Source organism: Lipotes vexillifer, unplaced genomic scaffold (assembly GCF_000442215.2).
Source record: "Lipotes vexillifer unplaced genomic scaffold, Lipotes_vexillifer_v1.1 scaffold40, whole genome shotgun sequence".
Lineage (NCBI taxonomy): Eukaryota > Metazoa > Chordata > Mammalia > Artiodactyla > Lipotidae > Lipotes > Lipotes vexillifer.
In genome coordinates, this window is record NW_006771578.1 from 3,524,952 (window position 1) to 3,552,908 (window position 27,957).

The 27,957-nt window shown below is 37.2% G+C and overlaps 1 protein-coding gene across 2 annotated transcripts in view; it reads right to left on the reverse strand.

Moving 5' to 3' along the window:
• Window positions 1-27,957, reverse strand: part of RASA2 (RAS p21 protein activator 2) — a 119,906-nt gene that overhangs the window by 35,210 nt on the left and 56,739 nt on the right. For both annotated transcript variants that reach the window (XM_007446965.1, XM_007446964.1), the window contains exons 6-9: window positions 16,212-16,295; window positions 14,467-14,539; window positions 11,086-11,162; window positions 9,167-9,268 (exon numbers count right to left, since the gene is read on the reverse strand). In XM_007446965.1, the coding sequence (XP_007447027.1) occupies window positions 9,167-9,268; window positions 11,086-11,162; window positions 14,467-14,539; window positions 16,212-16,295 (336 nt within the window). The remainder of the gene's footprint in view (window positions 1-9,166; window positions 9,269-11,085; window positions 11,163-14,466; window positions 14,540-16,211; window positions 16,296-27,957) is intronic.

Here is a 27,957-nt window from a genome sequence, read left to right on the forward strand (position 1 = left end):
TTTGAACTTATTTTTTAAAAGTTAGTGGTTGAAGGTTTATAAAGGATTTTTATATTATTAAAGAATTAACAGTGCAAATATATTGAAAATGTTTTAATTTGCAAAAATCAGATTCACATGAATTTTTCCAGGTAAGTAAAAGGCAAAAAATATATATGTAAAAAATAGAGGCAGCTTTAAATATTCCAAGGAAAGAGAAGTGTTTAAAAATCAAGAGAAGTTTGTAGGACCAAAACCAGAAATCTAAGTTATTTTTAAAGACTTTCTGTCATGGAAATTTAAAAATACATACAAAAGTAAAAAGAGTAGCATACTGAACTCCCATGTACCATCACCTAACTTCAATAATTATCAACTCAAGGTTATTCTTGTTTTAGCCGTCTCTCTACTCACTCCTCCCATCCCACTCCTGCATTATTTTAAAACAATTTCCAGGTGTTTTATAATTTCATCTATAAATATTTAAGTATATATAACTATAAATATATATATAAACTTTAAAAAATCATTACTATCCAGTCAGTATGCAAATTCTCCCAAACTTAAACAGTTTTCTATGTTCTATTCAAATCCAAGTTTTATAGATTGTAATTGGTTGATAGCTTAAGTTTCTTTTAACCTATAGATTCCCTCTAACCACTAAGAAATCAGGTAATTTATCTATACAGTTTTCCAGACTTGGGACTGTGTTAACTCTATCTCCATGATGTCATTTAACATGTTCTTTTGTCTCCTCTGTATTTCCTGTAGTATTGTAGATAGATCTAGGGGCTTGGTTAGATTCAGATTTCATATTCTGGCAAGAACATTTCATTCAGAGTGTTGTGTAGTCCCAACAAGAGGCACTAATGTCTGACTGTTTTCTCTTCTTGTGATATTAGCAATCACTGATGACTACTGCCGAGAGTCATTAATCTGCACAGGTTGCAAAATGATAACTATAATTCTATCATCCCTCCTTCACTCATTAGCTAGAATGCTTTTTATAAAGGAGTCAGCAGTTTTGATATTTACTTTGGATGTCTTCCCCTAACAGACTAACTTGTTTAAAAATAGAAGAGAGGGGGTTTTAATAGAATTCTAGCTTTCAGAAAGATATGATAAAGATATAAAAGAGAACTAGAGAATTAACCAAGAAAAATTTAAAAGATGAAGGAATGGTAGTGTAAGGAGAAGAAATTATACAGAAATTATATCACTACCCACAAAACAGGAATTCTTGTCTCAGAAGACCAACCTTCAGAACTTCTAGTCTCTGATTTGAGAAATAATGATTTAAAGAATTTGCCTATGGAAATAATTGGAAATAAGCCCATCAGCAAAAATGACTCTGAAGTGCCTCTAAGGGAAGTCTAGCTGGCTGCTCCCCAAGCATCCCGACGTGGGCATCACTTTGGTCAGTTTCCAACAATGCAGTGTATGTTCTGTAGCTTTGCAGACTCAGATACTTAGTTTTAACAGCACATCTCAAAGTGAACCCGAATTGCAATGATTGAGCACAGAGACTAATATATTGAAAACAGAAGGCCAATTACTAAATTTATGAAAAGAAATACTGTTGGCCCTTGAACAACATGGGTTGGAACTTCATGGCTCCTGGAAGTAATCCCCCGTGGATACCGAGAAAAGACTGTACAACAGTCAAAGGGCAAACAGACCCACACTTTTCTGTGACTGATACATTTTATGATGGAAACGTTAATTCACAAAGTAGGGAGGAAAGTGACAATACTAGTAAAAGCAACACGCTCACCGCCACCGCCGTGCACTTATCACTTGGCTTCAACAATCATCACCATTTCCCATAGTGTTGCATCTAGATCTCCTACTTCAACTAATACCTTTTTTTACCTGTTAACACAATTGTTTATGTTTGATCAATAAGCTACATGGAAAGCCAAATTATTTATCAGAAGGTGCTGTGGTGAGTACAGAGACACAACACGGAGATCTAAGGAAATCTTAAGAATCTCTCAGCTAAGACAATTTTGCCAAGGAAAGAACAATACTTCTAGAACAGAATCCCCTTACCGCTTGACTGTGCTTGAATGGGCAGCAGCCACCCACGTTGGCCTCTTTGGGATACATTTTTATTCTGCCCCTTCTATTTTAACTCATGTTTTCCGTATATGGAAGGGTAAAATTACTTGTATTACAGTTAAAACCCAGCCTCCCAGGGACTGTGCCTACCCATCCTAAACAGTGTCCTCATACTCTAGTCAGGTTACAGACTCTGTTTTGGTTTGTTCCATAGAAATTATACTCAGAGGGCATCTCTAATTCCCTTATCTCCGAATTACTGGGGGAAGGAATATGCTTTATCCCTCTGGTACTCTCATAAAACTACAAAATACCTGCAAAATAGGTCTAGAGTCCGAACATGGCACATTCTTTGCAGAGGGATTAGGGCAGTGTTATGCCAGTTATTCGTTTTTATGCATACACTGTTCTAGGATGCTCAGGAACTCCAGAAGGGCTTGCTCCTGCCACTCTTTTTAAACCTGTCTCCTTGGGTTTCTTTGGCAGGATAAGAAATTCCTATGGACAAAATACTTCACCCATGTCTACCTGAACAAAATACAGAATTTCAGAATTGTCCTACCCATTCCTTGAAAAGATCATTGTTTTAAATGAGAAGGGACCACTCACTCAATTTTCTTTTTAATAATATTTTATAAGCAAGGAGCACTCAAATCTTTGCTGACAGCTTAAAACAGAGAATATTTTTGAGTTTTAAACATATTCAAAAATATTTATGCCAAAGTACAAATTTATTATGGTACATTGGTTAAGAGCACAAACTTTGGAGTCAAAGAGTTCGGTCCAAATCACAGCTGTATGACCTTGGGAAAACTGCTCAATCTCTCTGTGCTTGTTTCCTTACCTCTTAAATAAGGGGTAATAATAGTATCTAACTTATTTAATCCCTAAAGAGGTTATATAAGTAAAGCACTTAGAATAGTGCCTTGTACACAGCAAATGTTACTTATAAAACATTTATATACATATAACTGTTACCACTTAAAATATATTAAATAGCTTTTCCGGTAAACGGCCTGAGGTAACCTCTAAAAATGGTTCGTTATTCACTTGACCCAGAAAACCACAAAAAGTCAGGCAAGTCAAGAGGTTCAAATCTTCGTGTTCACTTTAAGAACACTCGTGAAACTGCCCAGGCCATTAAGTGTATGCATATCTGAAAAGCCACCAAGTATCTGAAGGATGTCACTTTACAGAAGCAATGTGTGCTATTCCATCATTACAATGGTGGAGTTCGTAGGTGTGCCCCAGGCCAAACAGTGGGGCTGGACACAGGGTCGGAGGCCCAAAAACAGTGCTGAATTTTTACTGCACAGGCTCAAAAATGCAGAGAGTAATACTGAACTTAAGGGCTTAGATGTAGATTCTCTGGTCATTGAGCACATCCAGGTGAACAAAGCCCCCAAGATATGGCACAGGACTTACAGAGCTCATGGTCGGATCAACCCATACATGAGCTCTCCCTGCCACACTGAGGTGATCCTCACAGAAGAAGAACAGATTGTTCCTAAACCAGAAGAGGAGGTTGCCCAGAAGAAAAATATACCCCAGAAGAAACTGAAGAAACAAAAACCTATGGCCCGGGAATAAATGCTGCAAAAAAATAAATGCAAGTAAAAGTTAAAAAACATATATATGTAAAATAACTATACGTAATGTCATTATTTATATAATTATGTACATGTAATTTATTATTTTAAAACATTGTTACAAAAATCTCAATTTAAACAATCTAAAGGAGCCCTGGTGAATTAAGCAATCTTGTATGAATTAGAGCTAAAAAGAAAAACCTCAAGATTTGTTAAGTAGAGGATATCTGGTGTGTCTGAGGTCTAGGGATACAAAAAAAAAAACCTCAAGTATATTTTCTTCAGTTTTTGAATGAAGTGTTTCAGTTTGAAAGAATAAGGAACAGGAAACAAAGAGAAGTTATCAACTGGAAGTGGCACTCAGTTGCTCACATGTATTCTTTTCATTCACAGTTAGACAAAAAAGCAATCCTAATGCTCTCAAGAGTCAGCAGTTTTGACAGCCCCTTAACAGAAAAAAAAATCAGCATCTGAAAAATTTTAACACAGTCTGTATAATTAAAATTGAGGTAGGCAGGCAAAAACTACAATTATTTGTGTATAATGCTGCCTAATCCGGAAAATAACTGTTCAGAGGCACCTTTACTAATACTTAAATGTTATTTCTGGTTCCAGAAAGATAATTATTATCAACAGATTTTTACTAAAGATAGGAGATTAAAGATAGGTGCCAAAATTAGCAAACTACAAAACCAACTCATCTTAAAGTAAATATTAATCTAGTTTTAAATTTGTATAAAGTGCTTATATTGAAAAAAATTCCAACCATGTGTTTTATTTACTACTTGAATCTTACTTTCAAAATTTTAAATTATAACATGAAAGGATGTTTGCATCTATTTTCTTAATGTTCATTTTGGATCATTTAGGAGGAAATTACTGTGCCAATGTGTACAATCACACAAAGGCTTTGCACATGTTAAGTTCTCTGACACTGATGTAACTGGTGAAATGAGACTGGACTAGATGATCACTAAGGTTCTCTTTATTTATACAATTACAAAACAATGGAATACTGGTACCAAAAAAAAAAAGATGCAGAAATTCTATATGTACTGATGTGGAATAATGGTGATGACAGCAGCAATAACTATAATGATGAGAGCCTGAGTTATACCCATGGTATACCCACTTGTAACTTACTTTACATGAAACCAATTCATCCTCTAACAACTTTGGGAGGCAGGTACTGTTTGTACTATCCCCATTTGATAGCCAAAGAAAGCAAAGGCATGCAGGTGGAACAACTTGTCCAAGGTCACCCAGGTAGTTAATGACAGAGTTGGGATTTCAACCAAGGCAGTTTCGTTCTGGAGTCCATACTCTTAACCACTATAAAAAGTCAACAAATACTTACTGAAGTTCTACTAAATTGAAAGTGAAAAAAAAGTAAGGTACAGAATATGATACAGTATGTGTCCATTAAGGACCTAATTAAACTCAAAAACTTTTGCACAGCAGAGGAAACCATAAACAAAATGAAAAGACAACCCACAGAATGGGAGTATGTATTTGCAAACGATGAGACTGACAAAGGATTAGTCTCCGAAATTTACAAACAGCTCATGCAGCTCAATATCAAAAAAAATAACCCAATCAAAAAATGGGCAGAAGACCTAACCAGACATTTCTCCAAAGAAGACATATGGATGACCAAGAGGCACATGAAAAGATGCTCAACATCACTAATTCTTAGAGAAATCCAAATCGAAACTACAAGGTATCACCTCACACCAGTGAGAATGGCCATCATCAAAAAATTTACAAACAATAAATGCTGGAGAGGGTGGAGAAAAGGGAACCCTCCTACACTGTTGGTGGGAATGTAAACTGGTACAGCCACTATGGAGAATAGTAAGGAGGTTCCTTAAAAAACTAAAAATAGAGCTACCAGATGATCCAGCAATCCTACTCCTGGGCATATATCCGGAGAAAAACATGGTTCAAAAGGATATGTGCACCCCAATGTTCATCGCAGCACTGTTTACAATAGTCAAGACATGGAAGCAACCTAAATGTCCACTGACAGATGAATGGATAAAGAAGATGTGGTACATATATACAATGGAATAGTACTCAGCCATTAAAAAAGAATGAAATAATGCCATTTGCAGGAACACAGATGGACCTGGAGATTATCATACTAAGTGAAGTTAAGTCAGATAGAGAAAGACAAATATCATATGATATCGTTTCTATGCGGAATCTTAAAAAAAAAAAAAAAGACACAAATGAACTCATTTACAAAACAGAAACAGACTCACAGACTTAGAGAATGAACCTATGGTTACCAGGGGGGAAGGGTGGCGGGGAGGGAGAGTTAGGGAGTTTGGGATTGACAAGTACACACAATGCTATATTTAAAATAGATAACCAACAAGGACCTACTATATAGCACAGGGAACTCTGCTCAATATTCTGTAATAACCTAAATGGGAAAAGAATTTGAAAAAGAATAGACACGTGTATACGCATAACTGAATCACTTTGCTGTACACCTGAAACTAACACAACATTGTTAATCAACTATACTCCAACATAAAATAAAATTTTTTTTAAAATGTGTACATTTGTGTAACGAATGGGAAAGAAGGATATATCCATGTCTGCCTATACTTACATAAAATATTTCCACAATCTCAAACTAGTGGCTGCCTCAGAAGAGGGAAAATTGTTAGCTGGGGGACAGGGGCAGGAGATAGGCTTTTACCTTTTGAACTGTGAACCATGTGAGTATACTACCTATTCAAAAAGTCTAATCAAATTCTGTGATCTACATATGATAAAGTTAAAACTAGATATTATCAACACTAATGAGCTAGAATATTAAGATTAGAAAGAATATGCCTGGGCTTCCCTGGTGGCGCAGTGGTTGAGAATCTGCCTGCCAATGCAGGGGACACGGGTTCGAGCCGTGGCTTGGGAAGATCCCACATGCCGCGGAGCAACTAGGCCCATGAGCCACAACTACTGAGCCTGCGCTCTAGAGCCCGTGAGCCACAACTACTGAGCCTGCACATCTGGAGCCTGTGCTCCGCAACAAGAGAGGCCACGACACTGAGAGGCCCGCGCACCGCGATGAAGAGTGGCCCCCGCTCACCGCAACTAGAGAAAGCGCTCGCGCAGAAACGAAGACCCAACACAGCCAAAAATAAATAAACTAATTAATTAATTAAAAAAAGAAAGAAAGAAAGAAAGAATATGCCTGAAATCCTGAAGGTAAATAAAGCTTTTCCTGAGTTTTCATGTAGTTACCATCAACCCCACAAGGGGATGCTGCAGCTCTACAATTGACAAAGGAGGCTGAGTTTTAATTTGACTTAAAAGAAAACTACATTCACATTTTTATATTTCCTTACATGCAGAGAAGTATAAATGAATTAGAAGATGTTTCTATTTCATGTTGTATAAAATTTAATACATACTTTTTGGCAGGTTACTTTTAAAATATTATTAGCAAAAAAAAAAAAATCTATGGGAATAAAATTAATTTGTTTGTTAGTGTTCTTACATCCTGCCTAGGTAGTTCTACAAATTTTGCCAAATTTGGAGGGCCTCCAAATTTGGAGACCTCTTACTTAAAATAAGGCTATAATGGAACATTTCAAGTTCACTTTGAGGGGCCTTGGGAGGCACAATGACTCACATTTTATTTTGTACCAAGTAGCATGGCATATCATTTTAAAGACTTAATGAACTGAGTTCAGAAATTTTCATTTTAAAATGTACTTCCCTGGTGGTCCAGTGGTTAAGAACCCACCTTCCAATGCAGCGGATGCGGGTTCGATCCCTAGTCGGGGAACTAAGATCTCACATGCAGCGGGGCAACTAAGCCAACGCACCACAACAAGAGAGCCCACGTGCCGCAACTACTGAGACCGCATGCTCTGGAGCCCACACACCACAACTAGAGAGAAGCCCGCGCACCGCAATGAAGATCCTGCGTGCCACAACTAAGACCCGATGCAGCCAAATAAATAAACGAATAAATATTTTTTAAACAGTAAGCTAATTTTATAGAAGATGGAAGAAGACTGGCAGGGGTGAATGACAAGCCTCAAATGTTCATCAGTTTTTCATAGTGACCAAGTTTCCATCTATGGATACATTTTGGAAATTACAGCACATAAAACGCCATCATAAAGACTAATAAATCTTAGATCTGCATTAGCAAGAGGTAAAAATAAAATAAAATTTTTGAGACTCTAAATATCAGTCTAAGGACTTCCCTGGTGGTCCAGAGGCTAAGACTCCGCGCTCCCAATGCAGGGGACCCGGGTTCGATCCCTGGTCAGGGGAACTAGATCCCACATGTTGCAACTAAAGATCCCACATGTTGCAACTAAAGATCCCGCATGCCACAACTAAAAGATTCTTCATGCCACAGTTAAAGATCCCGCATGCTGCAACTAAGACTTTGGATGGATGGATGGATGGATGGATGGATGGATGGATGGTTGGTTGGATGGATGGATGGATGGATGGATGGATGGATGGATGGATGGATGGATAGATAGATAGATAGATAGATAGAAAGAAATATCAGTCTACTAGGGAGAACTGTTTGAGGACAACAGAGTCCAAAGTGAAGAATGCCTGACGGCACTCAGGAGAAGCAAAATCCTCAAGGCAAATGAGACTGCTGTCCACAGTAAGAAACATCTGAACACTGTTTCAACTCCTCTTCCAGGCAACTGAAACTGAGCCCTAAAAAGGGGGCCTTAAGAGGCAAATGAGAAAGGCATGCTGTTTATACTCAGTTGAAACCCAAGTCTAGCATGAGGGCTACTGGGCAACCTACTGGAAGGGAAAGGATATACACGCTTTTAAGTGCTGTAGACAGAAAAAAAAACAATAGTTTCACACTGAATCTACTAAGGAAACTAACATCAGTTTAATGTCCGAACATTACCATGAGTTTAATGTCACTATTAGAAGTCACGAAAAGGTAATATTGTAGCCAATACTGAGCCACTAGAGCTCCTGAAAAGTGTGTTAACTGGATCAGCTCAACAACATCTAGATCCTAGGCATTTAGAAAATAACATCAGAGCCATCCATGGTGCATTTCAATGGTATTTGGGGTAGGAAAATCACTGGTGAGATCCCGTAAACAGCTGAATCCCTAAAATAAACCTTTTGCTTTCAAACATCCACAGTTGCCATGCCCATTAATAAAGCTTCTGAACTACAGATGCTGATTTGTGATCAAGCATCTTCTCACATGGGCAACTCTTACGTAACGTTCAAAATGTTTTATATTTTTTCTTTAGAGTTAAGATTAAGTTTTTGAACAGGAAAATATTCCTAGGCAATTCAGTTCTTTTCTCTCAGTACCAGAGGACAAGTCATAAAACTAATATAATTGTACTTATATTTCTACAACAATAAATTAATGGCCAAATCAGTTAATGTTAATAACTTTGGGCTTATCCATTAAAACTTAAAATATGCTCAAAGCAAGCATTTATTTGCATATACAGTGCATGAAAGGGGATGACCTACTATGTAGCTCACTACAATGTTTGTCTTCTTACCAGGCTTGATGAGAAGCATCATTTCTTAACACGTTCACAGGAACCTTAATCTCACCGAGGAAAACATCTTGGACCAGGTTTCCATTGTTCCACAAGTCGATCCTGAAAATTTAAAAACTGGCTTTATTTTTTGCAAACAATGTGTAAGAGAACGCACATGACCAAAAAGCTTCAAATTACTATGATTCGTATTACAGCACTAATTTACGGTTCTGGGTACTTCTGCCATGAGCATCTTTGCCTCAAGCACTTTTTGCCGCAAACGTTTTCACCACATAACTAATTGGTCAAAGGCAATTTTGTGATAAAAGATAAAATAAAATAAGAGAGACATTAAAAAAGACACAAAGATAAAAAATAAACAACAAAATTAAAAAGACTTTATTGCAAAATACAAAGTTTATTTGAACACATTCAAAATGTGTGTAAATTCATGGCAATGCTGCGCAAATACTGACTCTATTTTGTGGGCTGTACCTAAACGCTTATCTTCCAAGCCTTTCGTTCACAGTATTTCACACGTTGTTTTTGTTTTTGCTTCTTGATTTGTCTCCTCATTCAGCATTGCACGTTTTTCCCTAAAATTTCTTCCTTCGTCGAGACAGGTACGCGTTTCCAGACACTAGGACGCGTATTGGTTTCTGAGTTTTGTACTGAAGCCTCCACACTGTTGTTTGTTCTTGCCACAGTGTCACATGTCTGCTGATGGATGCTTCGAAGTTCTATGAGAAATGTGGCTTTGCCTCTGCGCCTTGCAGGCCCTCAGCCTCTTTCTCCTCCAATGTGGTGTGTTTCCAAATAAGAAACCAACTCTTGGGGCAAATCACCGTCACCTGTCTGCTCAATGAAGCTATCAATAATGTCGATAACCAGGAGAAATGCTAACACATTTCAACCAGCTGAAACCAAACTGTCAACCAGTTATTTTATTTTTCACAGCAAAGCTGACTTATGGCCAATTAGTCATGTGGCGAAAATGTCTGCGGCAAAAATGCCTACGCCAAAGATGCTTATGGCGAAAGTACCAGACATAATTTTACATGCTTAAAAACAAGAGATGTTAGCATTGTCTTATACCTCACTATCTAAACTAAGAAAGCAGAATACTGCAGTAGCTTTTACTTAAAAGCATAGAAAGTGACTATCTTAAATAATCTAAAAGAAAGCACTTAAGTTTCTTAGTTTCCAAGTCTACGCTTTATTTTAACCTGTAAAAATAAGGACTACAGAGTTCCTTTTTTGTTTTTGAGAAAAGAAACCAACACAAGACTACAGTTTCTTTCTCAATTAAAACCAGTTAATAATGTAAAGATAGGTGATTTAGAAAAATACATTACCTGATCATTCCAAACATGTGATTAATACACCCTTTAGACGAACACACTGTTAACACCACACCTATACATGCATTTACAAAACTTTCCCCTCCCAAACAGCATAGATATTTAAGACCTAGGAAATAATAGCACAAACTTCAAACACATGCACCTGTTGAATCATCTTACAAGACTTCTTACCTCACTGAAATTTCTGTTAGACAGCAGATATGTTAAGAAGAATAAAAAAATTATTTCTAAATTGGCTAATATATAATTACTTTTCTATATATTCTTTGCATCCATTATGCTATGATTTAGAAATTTACGGAGCAATTAAGTTTGGGAAAAACTAAAAATATAATAGAATAGGTGAAAATTAGCTCATTTTATTTTTAAAATAAATACACCTTAACTATTAGTACAAAGAAATCGGATTTTGAAACGATTATTTGGATTTAAATTAGATGCACATTCCTCTAAGTTTCATCGATTAAGTTGCTAAAGAGAATTCTGTTAAGCTTGAGTCACCTTTTTCAGTTAAATTTAGGATTTTCTTTTGGCACAGAACATAGCAATTCTGTAAAACCCCAAGACACATACCTAATTTCCAGCTTTTCAATGTCCTCCTCTTCTACCTGAAACTGGGACTTTCTGGTGTAACTACTGGATCTGGTTACCTACAAACAAAATATTTTAGTAAAAAAAATTTTTAAATATCTTTTTCTTACATGAACTTTAAAAAACTATCATCCCTAAAATGTTCGACTGTGTATATTATAAACAGAGGAAAATGCCTAAGCAATATTTTACCCAAAAGATAAATACAAAAACAGCTACGGAAGTAGTAGCAGAGTGGCAAGAATAAGTGGCAAAAAAAAATATCAAAGTCAACCTTACCTCCATACCCTTCCTTATCAACTCAATCTATGGCAACACTGGGTTCCCTGGCTCACATGTAATCTCTTGGTGACTCAGAGTAAAAGTGTTCTGTTTCAGGGAAGCTGCATAGGCTAGGCACTGTCTGAAGACCTTCCCACATTTCTCAAGATACCAATGCCACCCGTACACTTCCTTCTCACATTTTTACCAAAAACATCAAGGCCGTTGGCAGGAACTTCCTCAACTACTGTCCACCTGAACATGTCCATTCCCACACAGCCCTGTTTACTAGATGAGTGTTCTCCAAACAAACAAGACGATGAGATGATCCTCCTCTTTTCTAAGACTGCTCCGCCCCCACACAGTATGCAGTAATAAGCATGCAGTAAACACGCAGCAAGCATTCGATCTATTTTAATTACAGCTTTCTTGACCAGACTGCTCACCTCATTCGAGTCTAAGAAAACTTCTCCCCTTAAATTATGGTCTTCCTATCTCTTTCCTTTCACAGACAAATATCTCAAAACTGTTACCCATCCTTACAGCCTCCACTTCCTCACCACCCACTCACTAGTTACTCACTACAGTAACGCCTTATAAACCATCCGGCTTCCTCACAGATCACCCTCCCCAAACCCCTCTCTTAATCATCAAGTCTGATGGTGAAATTCTTAGCTCTCACCTTCCTTGACCCCTTTATCTGGACAAGTGACCATACAACCATACTCCCTTTTCCCGGAGCGACTCTGGTCTTTGAGTTTACCCAGCACTATCCTGGCTACCGTCTGCTCTCTTTGCTTCTTCCTCTGAACCTATAAACATGGGTTTTCTCCAGGGTTTTATATTTTATTTTGCTCTACATACGTACTGCATAGTGCTGCACAAAGTGCTTTCACATCCATTATCTCTTTTATTCATCAGAACACTGCTCTGAAGCAGGCAGGGCTAGATTCATCATCCTCATCTTGAAAATGAGGAAGCTGAAGTACAGAAATTAAGAGACATACTCAAAGTCGAATACTTAATATGTGGCAGAACTCACCTTCCTCACTTTCTTCCTTTATTGTATACCTCTACTCCCTTGGCTTTCTTTCCTGACTTGCTGTAAGCAATTCTTGATTCTTTACCTACAGCCATCACCCATCACAGTCATGAACTTCCTATGGGAGGATTTTACATATCTGAGTCCAAGCTCATTATGCCCCAAACTGAACCACTTATGTTTTCCTTCTTAACTTTTCTATTTTTCCAGATTTGAAATCATGAAGACAACATTTGACTCCTCGTTTTCTCTCTTCTTCCATAACCAATTTGTTATCTCGCCATCTGCAGTTTCTTTCTCATCCATCTCTTCCTCTCACTTCCATATTACTTCTCTTGAATCAGAGCCCCCCCCTTTCTGCTTTTTCCTTTTTTTAAGAAACACCTAAGCTACAACATTCTCTTGGTCTCTGTTCTCTCTCTCAGCCATCTGGCCCACAGATCATGGTTAATTCTTCCCAAAACAGTGCATTACTCATTACTTCCAGGTTCAAAAACATTCAATGGCTAACACAGCACTTCAGCCTGGCTCTCAAGGCCTTTCATTAGTTGGTCCTACTCTTATCTTTTTAAGCTTAGTTCCCATTATTCCCTTTTAGACAAATCACTACTTGCTACTCTTTGGACATAACTTTCTGCTTTTCTCTCTCTATGTCTCTGCTCAAAATGTTCCTTCTCTAATACTCTTTCCTCTGGCTTAACTCACCTACAGCAGAGCTACCCAGTATCTACTACTGCATTTTACTGCTGAGTGTATGCACACACATGTACGCTTTGGGTCTCCTGCTCTCACTAGAGCACAGAGATTGGACTTTTATCTTTATAATCAACTCAACAAAGGGCCCTTTGAATGAATGGTTCAAGGCCTAATATGTATGCTTGCATATAGCAAAGAGGTCAGGTCTTTGACTGTCAAAGGACCATCTGCTTGCTGCTGCAAGTCGCCCCTTCTTGGTTTTCTCCAGGCTAGATGTAACAGCCATTTGTAAGCACAGAACGACTGAACTGAGCAAGTCCTGAGCCGGGAAATGGGGCGTCTCACACTGGCGCACTTTCTTTTGTTTTCTTTCTTCCTTGCCTCCACCCCCCACAATTCCTCCTACTTCAATCTTGGCATTTCTTCAACAGTGTTCCCTTATTAAAGTACAGTAAGCAGGCATGGCTAGATGTGCCCTCGCTCTTTTCACTTTGAAACATCAAGAGAAACACACACAAAAAGAAGGAAAAGCACAAAATGTAACTCTTTTTTTCAAATCTTCCCTACATGGTAATCTCAGCTGCAACATATTCTATGGGTAGAACACAATCTTTTAGAATAGAGTTTTTGGTTTTTTCCTATAGTTTTCTAATAATATGAAAAAGGATTTATTTAACAAATGCTCCACAGTAGAGAACTCCAAAGCAGTGTATTTTGGGCAACTTCAAGGCAGCTGAAGTTCTCTATGATTATAAGCATGTGTCCATAGAGTGATTTAGCTAAAAAGAACTTAAATATAAGGCCTTAATCATATAATACTTTATAGTCTCAAAGCATTTTCACATTTGAACCTCCTAAAAACTCTGAGTTAGGTAGGGATGCTACTGTTTTCTCTTACAAAAATTATCCTTTCACAAGATAAGAAATTTGAGTCTCCCATGCAGTGATTTGTTCAAACTCAACTGGAACCAGAACCCAGATCTACCAAGATCTACCCAGATCTACCCAATAATCTACTTATTTAACTAGTGGTTTTCAAATAATATTCTGCAGAAGAGTCCTGGGGCCACTGCATGTTAGGTCAGGGGCTGGATATGGTAGGGTTCTGTGTGAAGGGGGTTGTGATATTGAGGATGACTGAAGAGTAGGTGTGGTCCTAGACTTCCCCATCCTCAAATCAATCACAGCTCTGCCGTTCTTTGTTTTATGCACTGGGCCTCTACTGTGTTACACTGTGGTTCTACTGCTTAGAAATGCTTAGTTGCATTAGTTGATAAAATTATGACTATGGCCAGAATTTGAAAAAAAGAAGTAAATCAGCATTCAATATTCAATGTTAACATTTAAATAAAACAAAATGTTACCTCAAAATAAAAGATTTCATTAAACTGCGGATTGCTTGTTTTCTTCTTTACTTTTGTCTTCTTTTGGTCATTCCTGTTCCAATGTGGTAGAGTTTTACCTTGTAGAACTTAATAGTACACAATTATAAAACATGCTATTTCCAACCAGGGAGCCTGACCTCTTTCTGTTTAACTGTTAAGATGACTCGGGGAAGGCAGCAGCTTTAAATATTACTTGGGGGAAGAAAACTGAGGTGTCTCTAAAACTTCAAGTCAAAGAATACACAAATTTTGTATATCTGATATATGCCAAGATTTTATTATTCTATGGCTATACTAGATTGACTGCCAAGCTTACTTCAGGGGTTTTTAATAACACATTCTATTATACAAGCAACTCGAAATAAATGGTAGAAGGAAGGCATTGAGATTCAGAGTACCTTTATCTACGCTGAAAAATACCAGAGGAACACGAAAAGCATTCTTAGTTTACTTCCTGGGCTTCAGCCACAATGTGGCTTTTTAAGAAAACTTTCAATTTTGAAATAATCACAGATTGAGAGGAGGTTGCAAAGAAATGTACAGGGAAGTCCCATGTAACCTTTCCCCAGCCTCCGCCAATGGTAACATCCTCCCAATGACAGTACAATATCAAGACCGACAGTGACTTTTTAAAACAAATTCACAAGCCAAATAATTTCTATCTGTACATTACTAAGCAATTACACGAAAGAATCTATCAGGTATTGATTATAAACCAAAACCAAAACCAAAACCAAAAACAGCTCCACTAGATTAAACATTTTTAACACACAAGACTCAATCCCTCTGATAGTATGAATGCTATAGGATTGAGTATCTGCCTTTAGCAGACAGGTCAGGTTTATATTTTTAAATATAAAACCATCTATAATAATAATAGGATACTATTGTTGGAGAACCCAACAGGTACCAGGCATGGTGCTTTACATACATAGGGACAAATACATTTTTCAAAGTGACTTACTGGTGATTTTCTAAAAAATAAGAATACATAGCTTGGGGTTGGGAAGAAATGCATGTCTATGTGTATATACGTGTGCTTGTGTAGAGGGAATAGTATGCTCTTTGTTTCCTGACTCTAAACCTTCAAGTTGTAGACAAATTTCAGACCAGTCAGGCTCTGAAAGAAACCATAATGAAATTATAAAACAGAAAATACTACAAAGTGTGATAGATTTTCCATAAATTTTCATAAGTAATTAAAATCAATGATACAGTGCACTTCACCATGTTCTGGTACTTCAGCAGTTTTGTCTACAGCTTGGAATTCTCTCTGTACAGCACAGATGCCATGAGCAAAAAAGGTATTTTTAGTCCTGAGTTGTTTTCCAGATAAAAATATAGAAATTCCTTTGCTATTTTGAGCTAGCATTTATTAAAACAGGATTCTACCTGCAATAAGATCTAAGACATTTGAAACTAGGAAGGCTGATGATGCATGAAGGTCAGGTTTATGTTTTAAAGTACATTTTAACTACTATAAAACACAGGTTGCGCCCCATAGCCTAAGAGTCTGGCAGATTTGAAATAGCACTCATTTCCTTTTATGAAAATAGGAGTTGGTTGTTTGCAAGTGAATACTAGAACTAACTGAAGATTTTTCTTTCAAAGCATTCTTTACTTTGTGTCATAAATAGCTATTTAGCAAGTTCTCTTAGAACTTTAATTTTGTAATTGTTAAACTTTAAAACTTAAAAATCTAATACTAATTCAATAAGCATTACCTAGAAGGGCCCACAAGAGAAACTGTTGCATAAGGGTCACAGCTTTGTCCATTTATGAGAGGCAACCCATGGCATGCCTTGACACTAAGGAAGAATAAAGAAAAATTAACGTTATTATATTCAAGTTAAACGACACAAAACATTTATATTCAAGTTAAACAACCTAAAACATTATCTTTAAATACGAATTAATACATTCAAAGGGTTAAAACTGTTTTCCACATGTCTGAAGTTGTATGCCTATATACCACCTACCCAAACATATGAACATATGCATTTATTTACTTTTGCTGTATTTCCAAATAGGACTAGACCACCACAGTCAGTACTGAGACTACCAAATAATATTTGGATATACACAAGGTCTATCCAACAAGGTACACGCTGCGGTTTGATAATAACATTAAAACTACTGTGGCTTCTAAAAAGGAAAAGAAAGCTGTGTGAACCTTAAAGGAGACACTGCAAACCAAGTCAAATCTGTGGCATCATATCCTCTGCTAAAGCATGAATGAGAAACAAGGAAACAACTGTGGTTTCCACTTAAAATCTGATTCATAAATAAAGGGCAAGCCACATACAGTTCTGCAGCCTCTTATTCTGACTCTCACTAACAGCTCCTGCATCATTCTGTAGAAAAAGTTTTAGACCATAAAAACCAAGGTCATCTCATCCACTCCGTGACAACAGTCATTGGTATTTACAGAGAACACAGAATCTGACTTAATGACCTGCTCCTCAAATTTTCTCTTTATTGAGTTCACGAATTTAGTTTAGCATCTAAGGGTGTGCATTTCCCAGTGCCTACAAGAAACTCATGAGTGTTAGTGAAAAGTATTCTTTATTGAAAGATGTGGGCTATTGAGCAACATCCTAATTTCTCTCCGCAACCCACAGATCATATACGTGGGTGAGGTGCAAATGGTGTGCTGCCGAGTAAAGAAAGAAATGATAATATGACTCATTTCTATTAAATTGGGTATCAAAAATTAAACTTAAAAAATTTCTGAAACTAACCAAAGAAAGTACAGGCCAAGATAACAATTCTGATTATTAATGTCAGGCCTGGGTACAGTCAAATTTTCCCACTGTACATACTGTTTGAAATTTATACTTCTCAGGCTAAACCTAAAAATGACACCCATTTTGATATAGTATTTGCAGTTTACTATTTATTTTCACAAAATGCATCAAACTCTCACAACTGCCTTTAAGAAGGGCATCATCATGCCATTTTAAAGAAGAAAGTAAGGCTCAAAAAGCTTATGTGAGAAAGTAACAAGATAAGGCTAAAGAGGTAATACAACTTGTGAGAAGTGGGCTGAGACTCAACTTCTACTTTCTTAACCCCATTTCTAAAATTTAAGTCCTCCTACAGTCCCACTGTGCCTGAATATAGTGTATTACTTTCCTTCTAATACCAAATTTATCTCATGCAAACACTAATTAGGTAAAATCTTAATCATAAAAATTCACTACAATTTTATGAGGTATAAAAACACTGAGAGGACTTCCCTGGTTGCACAGTGGTTAAAAATCCGCCTGCCAGCGCCAGGGACACGGGATCGAGCCCTGGTCCGGGAAGATGCCGCAGAGCAACTAAGCCTGTGCGCCACAACTACTGAGCCTGCGCTCTAGAGCCCACGAACCACAACTACTGAGCCCGCGTGCCACAACTACTCAAGCCTGCGTGCCACAACTGCTCAAGCCCGCGCACCTAGAGCCCGTGCTCCGCAACAAGAGAAGCCAACGCAATGAGAAGCCCGTGCACTGCAACGAAGAGTAGCCCCCGCTCGCCGCAACTAGAGAAAGCCCACGCGTAGCAACAAAGACACAACACAGCCAAAAATAAACAAACAAACAAATAAATAAATATATTTTTTAAAATAAAATTAAAAAAAATAAGAATAATGGGGACTTCCCTGGTGGCGCAGTGGTTAAGAACCTGCCTGCCAATGCAGGGGACACGGGTGTGAGCCCTGGTCCGGGAAGATCCCACATGCCGCGGAGCAACTAAGCCCGCGGGCCACAACTACTGAGCCTGCGTGCTGCAACTACTGAAGCCCACGCGCCTAGAGCCCATGCTCTTCAACAAGAGAAGCCACTGCAATGAGAAGCCCACTCACCGCAATGAAGAGTAGCCCCCGCTCGCTGCAACTAGAGAAAGCCCATGAACAGCAATGAAGACCCAATGCAGCGAAAAATAATGAATAAATTAAATAAATAAGTTTATTTAAAAAAAAGAGAAAAATGCTGTTCAGTATACAAACACTTCTATAAGAATACCCACAAACCAAAAAAACAATACCCATAGTCCAAAAGTGTGAGTCTATAAAAAAAATCAGAAGTACTCTTAATTTTTAAATCTAAGTATAAAAATTGGGTTTTCTAACACACAAGTAGTATTATCAAATACATCTTATTTTATTTGCTACGTATGTTATGAACTAATTTTCCTAATTACCTAGGATACAGCTATTCTTCTAATTGGTAAATCAAGCAATTTCACGTCATAAACCATGGATAAGCTGAAAACGAATGTTAAAATAACCTTAGTATGCTAAATTATCTTGTATTTTGTTTATATGTGACACGTAACGTATTTGATATTGACACATTTTTAGGAATTACAAAGGAAAATAAGTTTAGTCCAAACTTGTTTATAATACAGAATGATCTGATTGTTTTCCTTGGATTTTTTTTTTTTTTTAAACTAAAAGACAAATATTAACTTCTACATACAGGAGTACATAGTACAGGGAGTAACAGGGAACAGATTTATCCTCCCACCACAAACACTTTAAAAAAAAAAAAAAAGGGTAGTATCAGCAGCTCAGGGCAGTGATCTGTGATGGGGGAGTAAACAAAGTGAGCCTCTAACTGTCCCAGCCCACGGTTAGACGGTCTCCCTGAGAAGGAAGAAAGGGCTGTCAGCTGGGGAAGGCCAAAGTGACTAGAGCTCCCAGGGCAGAGTACCGGAGGAAAGAAAGCTGCACAGAGAGAAAGAAACCTACAGAGAGCTACAAAAGAACTGGCCCCCCGACCCACCCATACCCGGAGTCTCCAGCTGAGTGCTGATAAACATATACATGTGAGGAAACTGTCTGAGGCTGGGGAAAGAACCATTAGAAAAGAGCAGAGGGAACAATCCCAGAAGCCCACAAATGACTAGCAAGAGATCCCACGGGCCACAGTAAAAAGCTGGTAATTATGGGTGCTGCCTCAGTAGTGGGAAAATATTAGCCCCAGGTTAAAGGCCACTCTTGTTCCATCTAACAAAGCTTATAAGCAAACCACAAATGAACCAAACTATTTCCAAGTAACTACGTCTTCAAGTATATTCATAGGAATACAAAAATATCCAGCAACTTCACAATATCTAGCATCCAATAGAAAATAACCAGGAACACAAAGAATCAAGAAAGTACAACCCATGATGAAAAAGAAAAACAAATCAATAGTAACAGATCCAGAAATGACACAGTTGATAGAACTGGTAGACAAGGACATGAAAAAAGTTATTATAACTATATTTCATATGTTTGGTAGAGACACAGAAGACAGTAAATTTTGAAAGTCTCCAAGGTTTGACATGAAAAACACACTGAGTGGCATTAACAGAAGATTAGATACGGCAGAAGAAAAGATTAGTAAACACGAAGACAGAGTAACAGACACATTACATAGATATGTAAATGGCCTAAGCATGCCAATTAAAAAGGAGAGATTTTCAGATTGGACAAAAAAAATTATACACTGACTTTAAGACTCCTTTAAATATAAGATAAAATTAAGTTAAAAGTAAAGAAAGTGGAAAAATATAAACCATACTAATACCAATTAGAAGAAAGCTGATTTAATGGGTAATGACAAACTCCATTAGCAAGGGTCTAGCTAAATGAATTATAGTATCTATAGGATGGAATTCTATGTAGTTGTCAAAAAGAATGAGGTAAATCTCTATTCTCTAATTACTCTGATATGGAGTGGTCTTCAGGATATATTCTTAACTGAAAAAAGAGGAAGTTACAGAACTCTATACTCTGTGTAAGAATGGAGTGAGAAACACGAATATATTCTAATTTTATTTATACATGTGCATATATTTATTTGCTTATACTTGTAAAAATACTGGAAAGAAAGGCCAAAACTTTTAAATATAGGAATTAGAAGGGTAGAGGACTGGGAATGGACTTGTTCGAAGATACCTTTGTATAGTTTTGAGTTTGGCAACATAGACAACTTTTACATTTCAAAAGTGAGATTAAACTTAAGAAATAAACTTAAAAAGTAAACAAAAACAAACCTGAGAAACCACTAAAAAAAAAAAAAAGGGAATTAGTTCAAAGGACTAGAGCACAGTATTTGATTCTATATCCTTAGTGATATATTCTTAGAACAAACAGCAGTAAGACCTCTAAAACTTCATTCAGTAACCTAATTATCAGTGGTAATACTGGTATTATTATTTTGAATCTACTGTCTATATCTTCGAAGATAATGTAAATAAATAATTATGTTGTTAAGTATTTATGTAAAGTGAGGGATTAAGATTTTCAACGTTAGAGGAAAGAGATACCAGTATAAAATCAAAGTTAGATTAAAAATCTTGTAATATTAAATTTAGAAACATGAAAAAAAGGAAGAAAAAAAGGAAGAAGGCAAGTAAACCAGCCAGCCAGGCAGCCAGAGTGGCTATATTAATATCAAAGTAGATTTTGCAACAAAGAATATTACCAATATTAGGATAAAGAGGGTTATTTTATAATAATGAGTTCAATTTATCAAGCAGACATAAAAATCCTAAATGTTAAGTTCCTATTACAGCTGTAAAACAAATGAAGCAAAGACTGATAGAACTGCAGGGAGAAACTGACAAATCCACAAATAGTTGGCGATTTCAACACCCAATAAAGCAATTAAGAATGAAAGTTTAAACAATACTGTCAACCAACCTAACATAATTAACATTTATAAAAAACAGTGTATCTACCAAAAGCAGAAAACAGTCTTCAAATGCACACAAAACATGTACCAATATAAACTATACTTTGGGGACAAAAAATAAGTTTTGGTAAACTTTAAAGTATTCAGATCATACAAAATATGTTGACAACAGTGGAATTAAATGAGAAATCAGCAACAAAAAGGTATCTGGAAAATCCTCAAATATTTGGAAACAAAATTAACTTACCTCTAAATAATCCCATGGGTCAAAAAATAAAAGGAAAATTAGAAAAGTATTTTTAAATGAATGAAAATGAAAACTCAGTATATCAAAATTTGCGGGATCCAGCTAAAGTAGTACTTAGATGAAAATGGATATAGCACTAAGGAAAGAAAGATTTCCAATCACTGACCTCAGCTTCAATCAAAAGAAACTTTAAAAAGAAGAGCAAGTTAAACCCAAAATAAATAGAAATAATAAAAGTGAAAATCAATAAAAGAGAAAACAGAAAATATATAAAACCATAAAATCAAAAGCCATTTCTTTAAGAAGGTCATTAAAATTGATAAACCTCTAGCTACACTGATTAGGAAAAAAAAGAGTGAAGACACAAATCACCAACATTAGGACATCACCATGAAGTCTACAAATATTAAAGGGATAAAAAGGAATAACTGAACAACTTTATACAAAGAATTGTACAGCTCAGATTAAATGGTCAAATTCCCTGAAAGATACAAACTACCAAAATTACTAAAAAAAAATTGTTTTGAATAATTATGTATCTATTAAAGAAATTGAATTCTTGGTTAAAAACCTTTCCAGCAAAACAAAACAAAAACATTCCAGGCCCAGATGGCTTCACTTGTGAATTCATGTACTAATCATATAAAAAATAAATTACATCAATTCTACAGAAACTCAGAAAATCGAAGAGGAGAAAATACTTCCCAACTCATTCAAAGAGACCATTAATATCCTGATTCCAAAACCAGACAAAGACATTACAAGAAAAGAAAAGTACAGACCAATATCCTTCATGAACAGAGATGCAAAAATCCTTAACAAAATTTCAGCGAATCAAAGCCAGCAATACATGACAATATTAACACAACATGATCAAATGGACGCTGGCTTAACATTCAAAAATCAATCAACAAGATTCACCATATTAACAGATGAAAACAAAAAAAGCATAAGATCGTTTGAATATCCATCCCTAATAAAAATTCTCAGCAAACTAGGAACAAAATGGAACTTTCTCAACCTGATGAAGGATGGCTAACACTGTACTTACTGGTAAAAAAAAACTGAAGGTCTTCCCCCTAAGATAAGGAATAAGACAAGGATGTCTGCTCTCACAACTTCTATTCAACATCGTACTGGAGGTTCTGGCCAGGACAATAAGGTAAGAAGCAGAAATAAAAGGTATCCAGACTGAAAAGGAAGAAGTAAAACTCTGTTCATAGAGGACACAATTGTCTATGTACAAATTCAATGGAATCTATTTTTAAAAAGCTAGTAAAACTAATAAGTGAATGTAAGAAGGTTACAGGATACAAAATAATTTTTTAAATTTCCATACAGTAGCAACAACCATATATTCAAGTTGTCTCAAGTTTCTCTCCTCAGGTTCTTTCCCTCAGCCTGTTTCTCTAATATAAAGATCACTGCCTGGACTTCAAGTCACTCTGTACCTATCTAATTTTTCTGTTTTTCTCTCCAAATTTCTTGACCTCCCCACTCACTCCTCACCCTACTGAAACCCAGTTTTTTCTGCATTTGTCATTCTATGGACAGTCTCCTCATTAAGGTCCCCTGAGTGTCAAATGCTATCCATATTTTTCAGGGCTCCCCTCACTGGACTTCTTAGCGGCATGCAACATTCCTGATCACTCTCTCCTTGAAACCCTCTTCTCTCTTGGTTTCCTTGACCCTCACTCTAACTTCCCTCATGTCACCTATCTGTCTCCTTCATGTTTTCCTCACATGTTTTTCTACGTCTACTGCTGGATTTGCTCTCAGTCAACTGCTCTCCTTATGCTACATAACCTCCCTTAAGCCTACTTCTATCACATCTATTCTTATGGCCACAACTACCATCAACCATACATTTCTATATGAGATCTCACCACAGAGTTAAAGATTTTTATACCTAAATGCCTGACGGAAATCCTTACCTAGATGTTCATGAGCAGCTAAAACTCAACTCATTACCATCTCTTATTAAAGCAGCTTCTCTTCCAGTATTTTCTCTTCATTGTGTATACCACCACCACCAAGCAACACAATCTAGAAATCTAGAGCCACACTTAAATTCTCCTTCCTCCTCACTTTCTATATCTAATCAATCAGTAAGTTTCAGTGATTCTACTCTTTAAATATTACTTCATCTGGCCTCTTTTCTCACATCTGCAACTGTTGCTCTGGCACAGAAGCCATCACCTCTGACTTGGATCACCCTAACACCCTTCAAATTCACCTTTCTATACTTACTTCTGTCACAAATCTGATCTTTCTAAAATGCAGATTTGTCCATACTCTACTGTCTACAATCTTCCAATAGTTCCATAAGCTCATATAAGTTTTATACAGTCACATGGTACATAAGCGGCTCTTCAGATCTAGCTCCAGCCTATTTACCAATTTCTGACCAATCTCTGACTCAAGGTTCATATATTAGGCAACATCAAACTGTTTTTAATCATACACACACACACAACACCATGCTGTTTCTTGCCTCCATATTTTTGCCTATACTATTCTTTCCTTCTGGGGGAAAAAAAAACCCTCACTTTTTCTAGGCAAGCTACTTTCTCTTCATCCTTTAAGAAGACAGTGTTACCTTTCGTCATTTAGTTGTTTTAAAATTTATTTAGTGCCTATTAAGTGCCAGATGCTGGGGCCATGAGGTGAATAAGACAAACATGGCCCCTGCACTCATGGAGCACAGAGTCTACCTGAAGAAAGAGATAACGATCAATAAATGAAAAGTAATAATAATTAGAAACACTGGCAAGTGCTATGGAAGAAGAAGAACAGGGTACCCTATTTTAGAGTAAGTGATATTTAAGTTGAAACTTAAAGGACAAGAATGAACCAGCTAGAAGACGAATGGGCACAACGGCATTCCAGGCAAAAGGAAAGGCAAATGTACATCTCTGAGCTGGAAGAGTAATGTCAGATTTGAAGAAGTGAGAGAAGGCCAGCAGGCATATGAAGAGGAAGCACGCCACAAAATGAAATCAAAGAGGCAGGCCGGGCCACTGGTTCTTATGGGCCACGGTAAGGAGACTGGATTTTATTCTAAAATCACTGCAAAAATCACTAAGTGTTTAAGCAGGGGACTGCCATGATCTAGTTTATGTTTCAGAAGACTGCTCTGGGCTGCTTATAAAGAGAATGGATTGCAGACTGGAAGACCAGCTAAAAGATTGTTGAAATAGTCAAGGTAAGAAATGATTGGTGGTTTGAAATAAGGAGATGTCAGTAAGTATTATGAAAAATTAGAAAATTCAAGAAAAATTTTTATAGAATCAGTAAGAAATAGATCCAATCTTGGGGTAGAGAGAGGAGAAAAGATTTTAAGTGACTCCCATATTTCTGGCTTGAGCCATGGGGAGGAGCTGGATAGATACAAGAATCAATACTGCAGCTTTAAATGTGTTAAATTTGCAATGCTGTGAGACCTCGAAGGTAGGCTGACATGTAAGTCTGGAGTTAGAAAAAAGATCTGGGTTGAATGCATAAGGTGTAGACAATTTTTTTTCAACTTTTTATTTTCAAATAATTTCTGACTTCCAAAAAGTTGTTAAATAATATGCAGAGTTCCTGTATACCCATCACCCAGTGTTAACATTTTGTGTAACCAGAGTAGAATTATAGAAGCAGGAAACTAACATTGATACGATGTTAGTTAACAATAAATAACAAGTTGTATTTAGCTGTCATGTCTCCTTAGTCCCCTCGATCCTGAAACAGTTCCTTACTTTTCCTGCTTTGTCCCATGATCTTGCCAGTACTGGCCAGTTATTTTGTAGAATATTCCTTAAATTGAACTTGTCTGATGTCTGTTCATGATTACATTGAGGTTATGTGTCTTGATATCCTTCTCAATGCAAATTAACAGGAGGTACTGAATGTCTCATTATCAGTGACATTAACTTTGATCACTCAGTTAAGATGGTACTTATCAGACATCTTATAGGGTTATTCTTTGAGACTACGCATATATGCTGTTTGTCATTACACTTATGCTCACTTACTTAGCATCTCTAGATGATTCGTCCCTGCACTAATTATTATTTTAGTGTTTGCTAATAGTGATGTTTCTATTTCCATCACTTGTCCTATATTCAGCAATAAGGAAAAGCAGTCCTTTCTCTCCCATACATTACTTAATTGTTACATCAGCATTGGCTCATGGATATTTATTTTATTCTACAGGTTTTAATCCATTATTATCATTATTTATTTTGATGATCAAATTGTCCCAGATTTGGTTATTTGGAGCTCTTTCAAGTTGACTTCAACATCCTTTCCACATGCCCTCATTATTTTTTGAGCAATTCCTTACTTTCTGATTCCATAGATGCTGTGGGCTCATCTTGTATTTTTCTCTGCCTAAACACAGAAACGAGTCACTGCTAAAAAGATAAAACAAAACAAAACAAAACTCCTCCACATTCTTTTTATTGGAGCAGTTCTAATACTGTAGCCACTGGCCACGTTTAGCTATTTAAATTATAATTAGTTAAAATTAGACAAAATTTAGCTCTTTAGTTGCACTAGTCATATTTCAAGTTTTCAATAAGCCACACAAAGCTAGTGGCCACCATATTGGACAGTTAAGACATAAACATTTTCATCATCACAAAAAGATCAAGTGCCTAGTGCTGACTAGAGAATGGTATTTAGAAATCAAGATATGGGTGCTAAGTATGCTCATTGCTACTGGGATGACACTGCCTTCTCAGTGAGAGCTAGTGTATACACACACACACACACACACACACACACACACACACACACACACCCATATCTATTAGACAATCTTACTTTGAGAAGTCTGCATTCAAAGAAGAACAGAGAAATGGGGATGATAGCTGGGAGAGGGGGCTGGAGATGAGGTCTGGGAAGGCATGTCTTTTAGAATGGAAGATCCTAGAACATGTTTACGTGCTGGTGCGAACGATCTAAAAGAGCAAGTAAAGCTGATGAAACAGAAGAAGGGATAACTGAAGGAGCAAAGTCCTTTGTAGGGGAAAGAGAAAGAATCCAGAGTTCAGATGGAAGAATTCACTCCCAACAAGAAAAGGAGCACCTCATCGACTAAAACATAAGGACAAAAAGATGGAGGCCAATCCAGGTTTGCAGATTTGGATTCAGGAAGATGTGACCAATTTGCAATCTGTAGTGATGGAGAATCTCATAGGTGTATCAGAGAAGCACAGTAAAACTCCGTGATAGTTGTAAGTATCCAAGTGAGGTTTGTGATCATTAATTTAAAGTAAAATTAGTCTTTCTGTGTGATTTTCTCCAGCAATATTCAGGTGCAGACTGAACACAGAAGAAGTTGAGTTCATTCATGTAACAGGGATATAAATATAAAAGGAAGAGAAGATCAGGGGAGTTCGGGGAAACTGTAAGAAAATGACTATGGTGACAGATCATAGAAAAAGACCTAGAAGAAAGTAAAAATAGGAGCAGGTAAGAATGTGGTAGAGATTAGCGGATGGAGGTCTTACTGAAGTTCAGGAAATGCTACAGTGGGGAGCTTCCAGGTCTGGAGAATAATAGCAACTGCTGGGACATGAACCTTTCCACACACTGCTCCCCAAAACTGTAGTTCAGCAAGGAGCACAAAGAAAACAATACATAAAACCACGCCTTGAGCATTACTGAAAAAACGAAAATACCACAAACTTCAAATACCTCTAAAGTTGAGAAATCAGCAATAAGTTCCACAAAACTACTACTGGAGTTCTGTTGCTGTATGGACACTGAATACGGACCCTGGAGGCTTAAGTGAAAAAGAGAAGGAAGAAAAGAATGCAGATCAGCATATGTCCACATACAGACCTGTTTGTGAACATTTACAGCAGCTTTCTTTATAATAGCCTCAAATGGGAAACAATTCAACTATCCATCAACTGGTGAATGGGTAAACAAATTCCATACAAAGGAACACTATTTGTCAGTAAAAAGAAATGGACTGGTTTCCAGTTCCAGGACAAGATGGAGCGCATGCATACCTCCTTCTTCTTCCCAGGAGGCACTGCTAAAAACCCGAGATGCTAAACGAACGTAAGAAACTGAAAGGTGAAGAGAAGAAGGCGAGCCAATCAGAGATCTGGGGGCCCAAGGAAATCGGAACCCAGCGGTGAGTTCCCTGGGCTTTCCTACACTTTATATACCCCAGACTGAGTGCTAGAGAAGCTACCACTCCAGAAACACCCACCAGGGGGAGCAGACAACAAAATGCCCTAAGAAAAGCCAGCTTTCTCTAGCCAAAGGACCAGGAACTGGGCAGCTTAGCAAGATAGAATCCATTTTTAGGCAATAACCATCTACTCCAATCAAACACCATGAGAAATACTGTGGACCCACCCTCAGCCCCATCAACAAAGGCCAGAAGTTGAGGGGAGAGCCTAGACTTCTACCTCTGACAGGTTGTAATGAGCCCCTTCTTCCCATGGAGTCAGTAGAGACCACATGAGGAGCCTGGATGTCCATCACCAGCCAGCACCAACGAGGCACTCCTCTCCCTCCACGCCAGGGTGGTGTCAGAGAATGCCG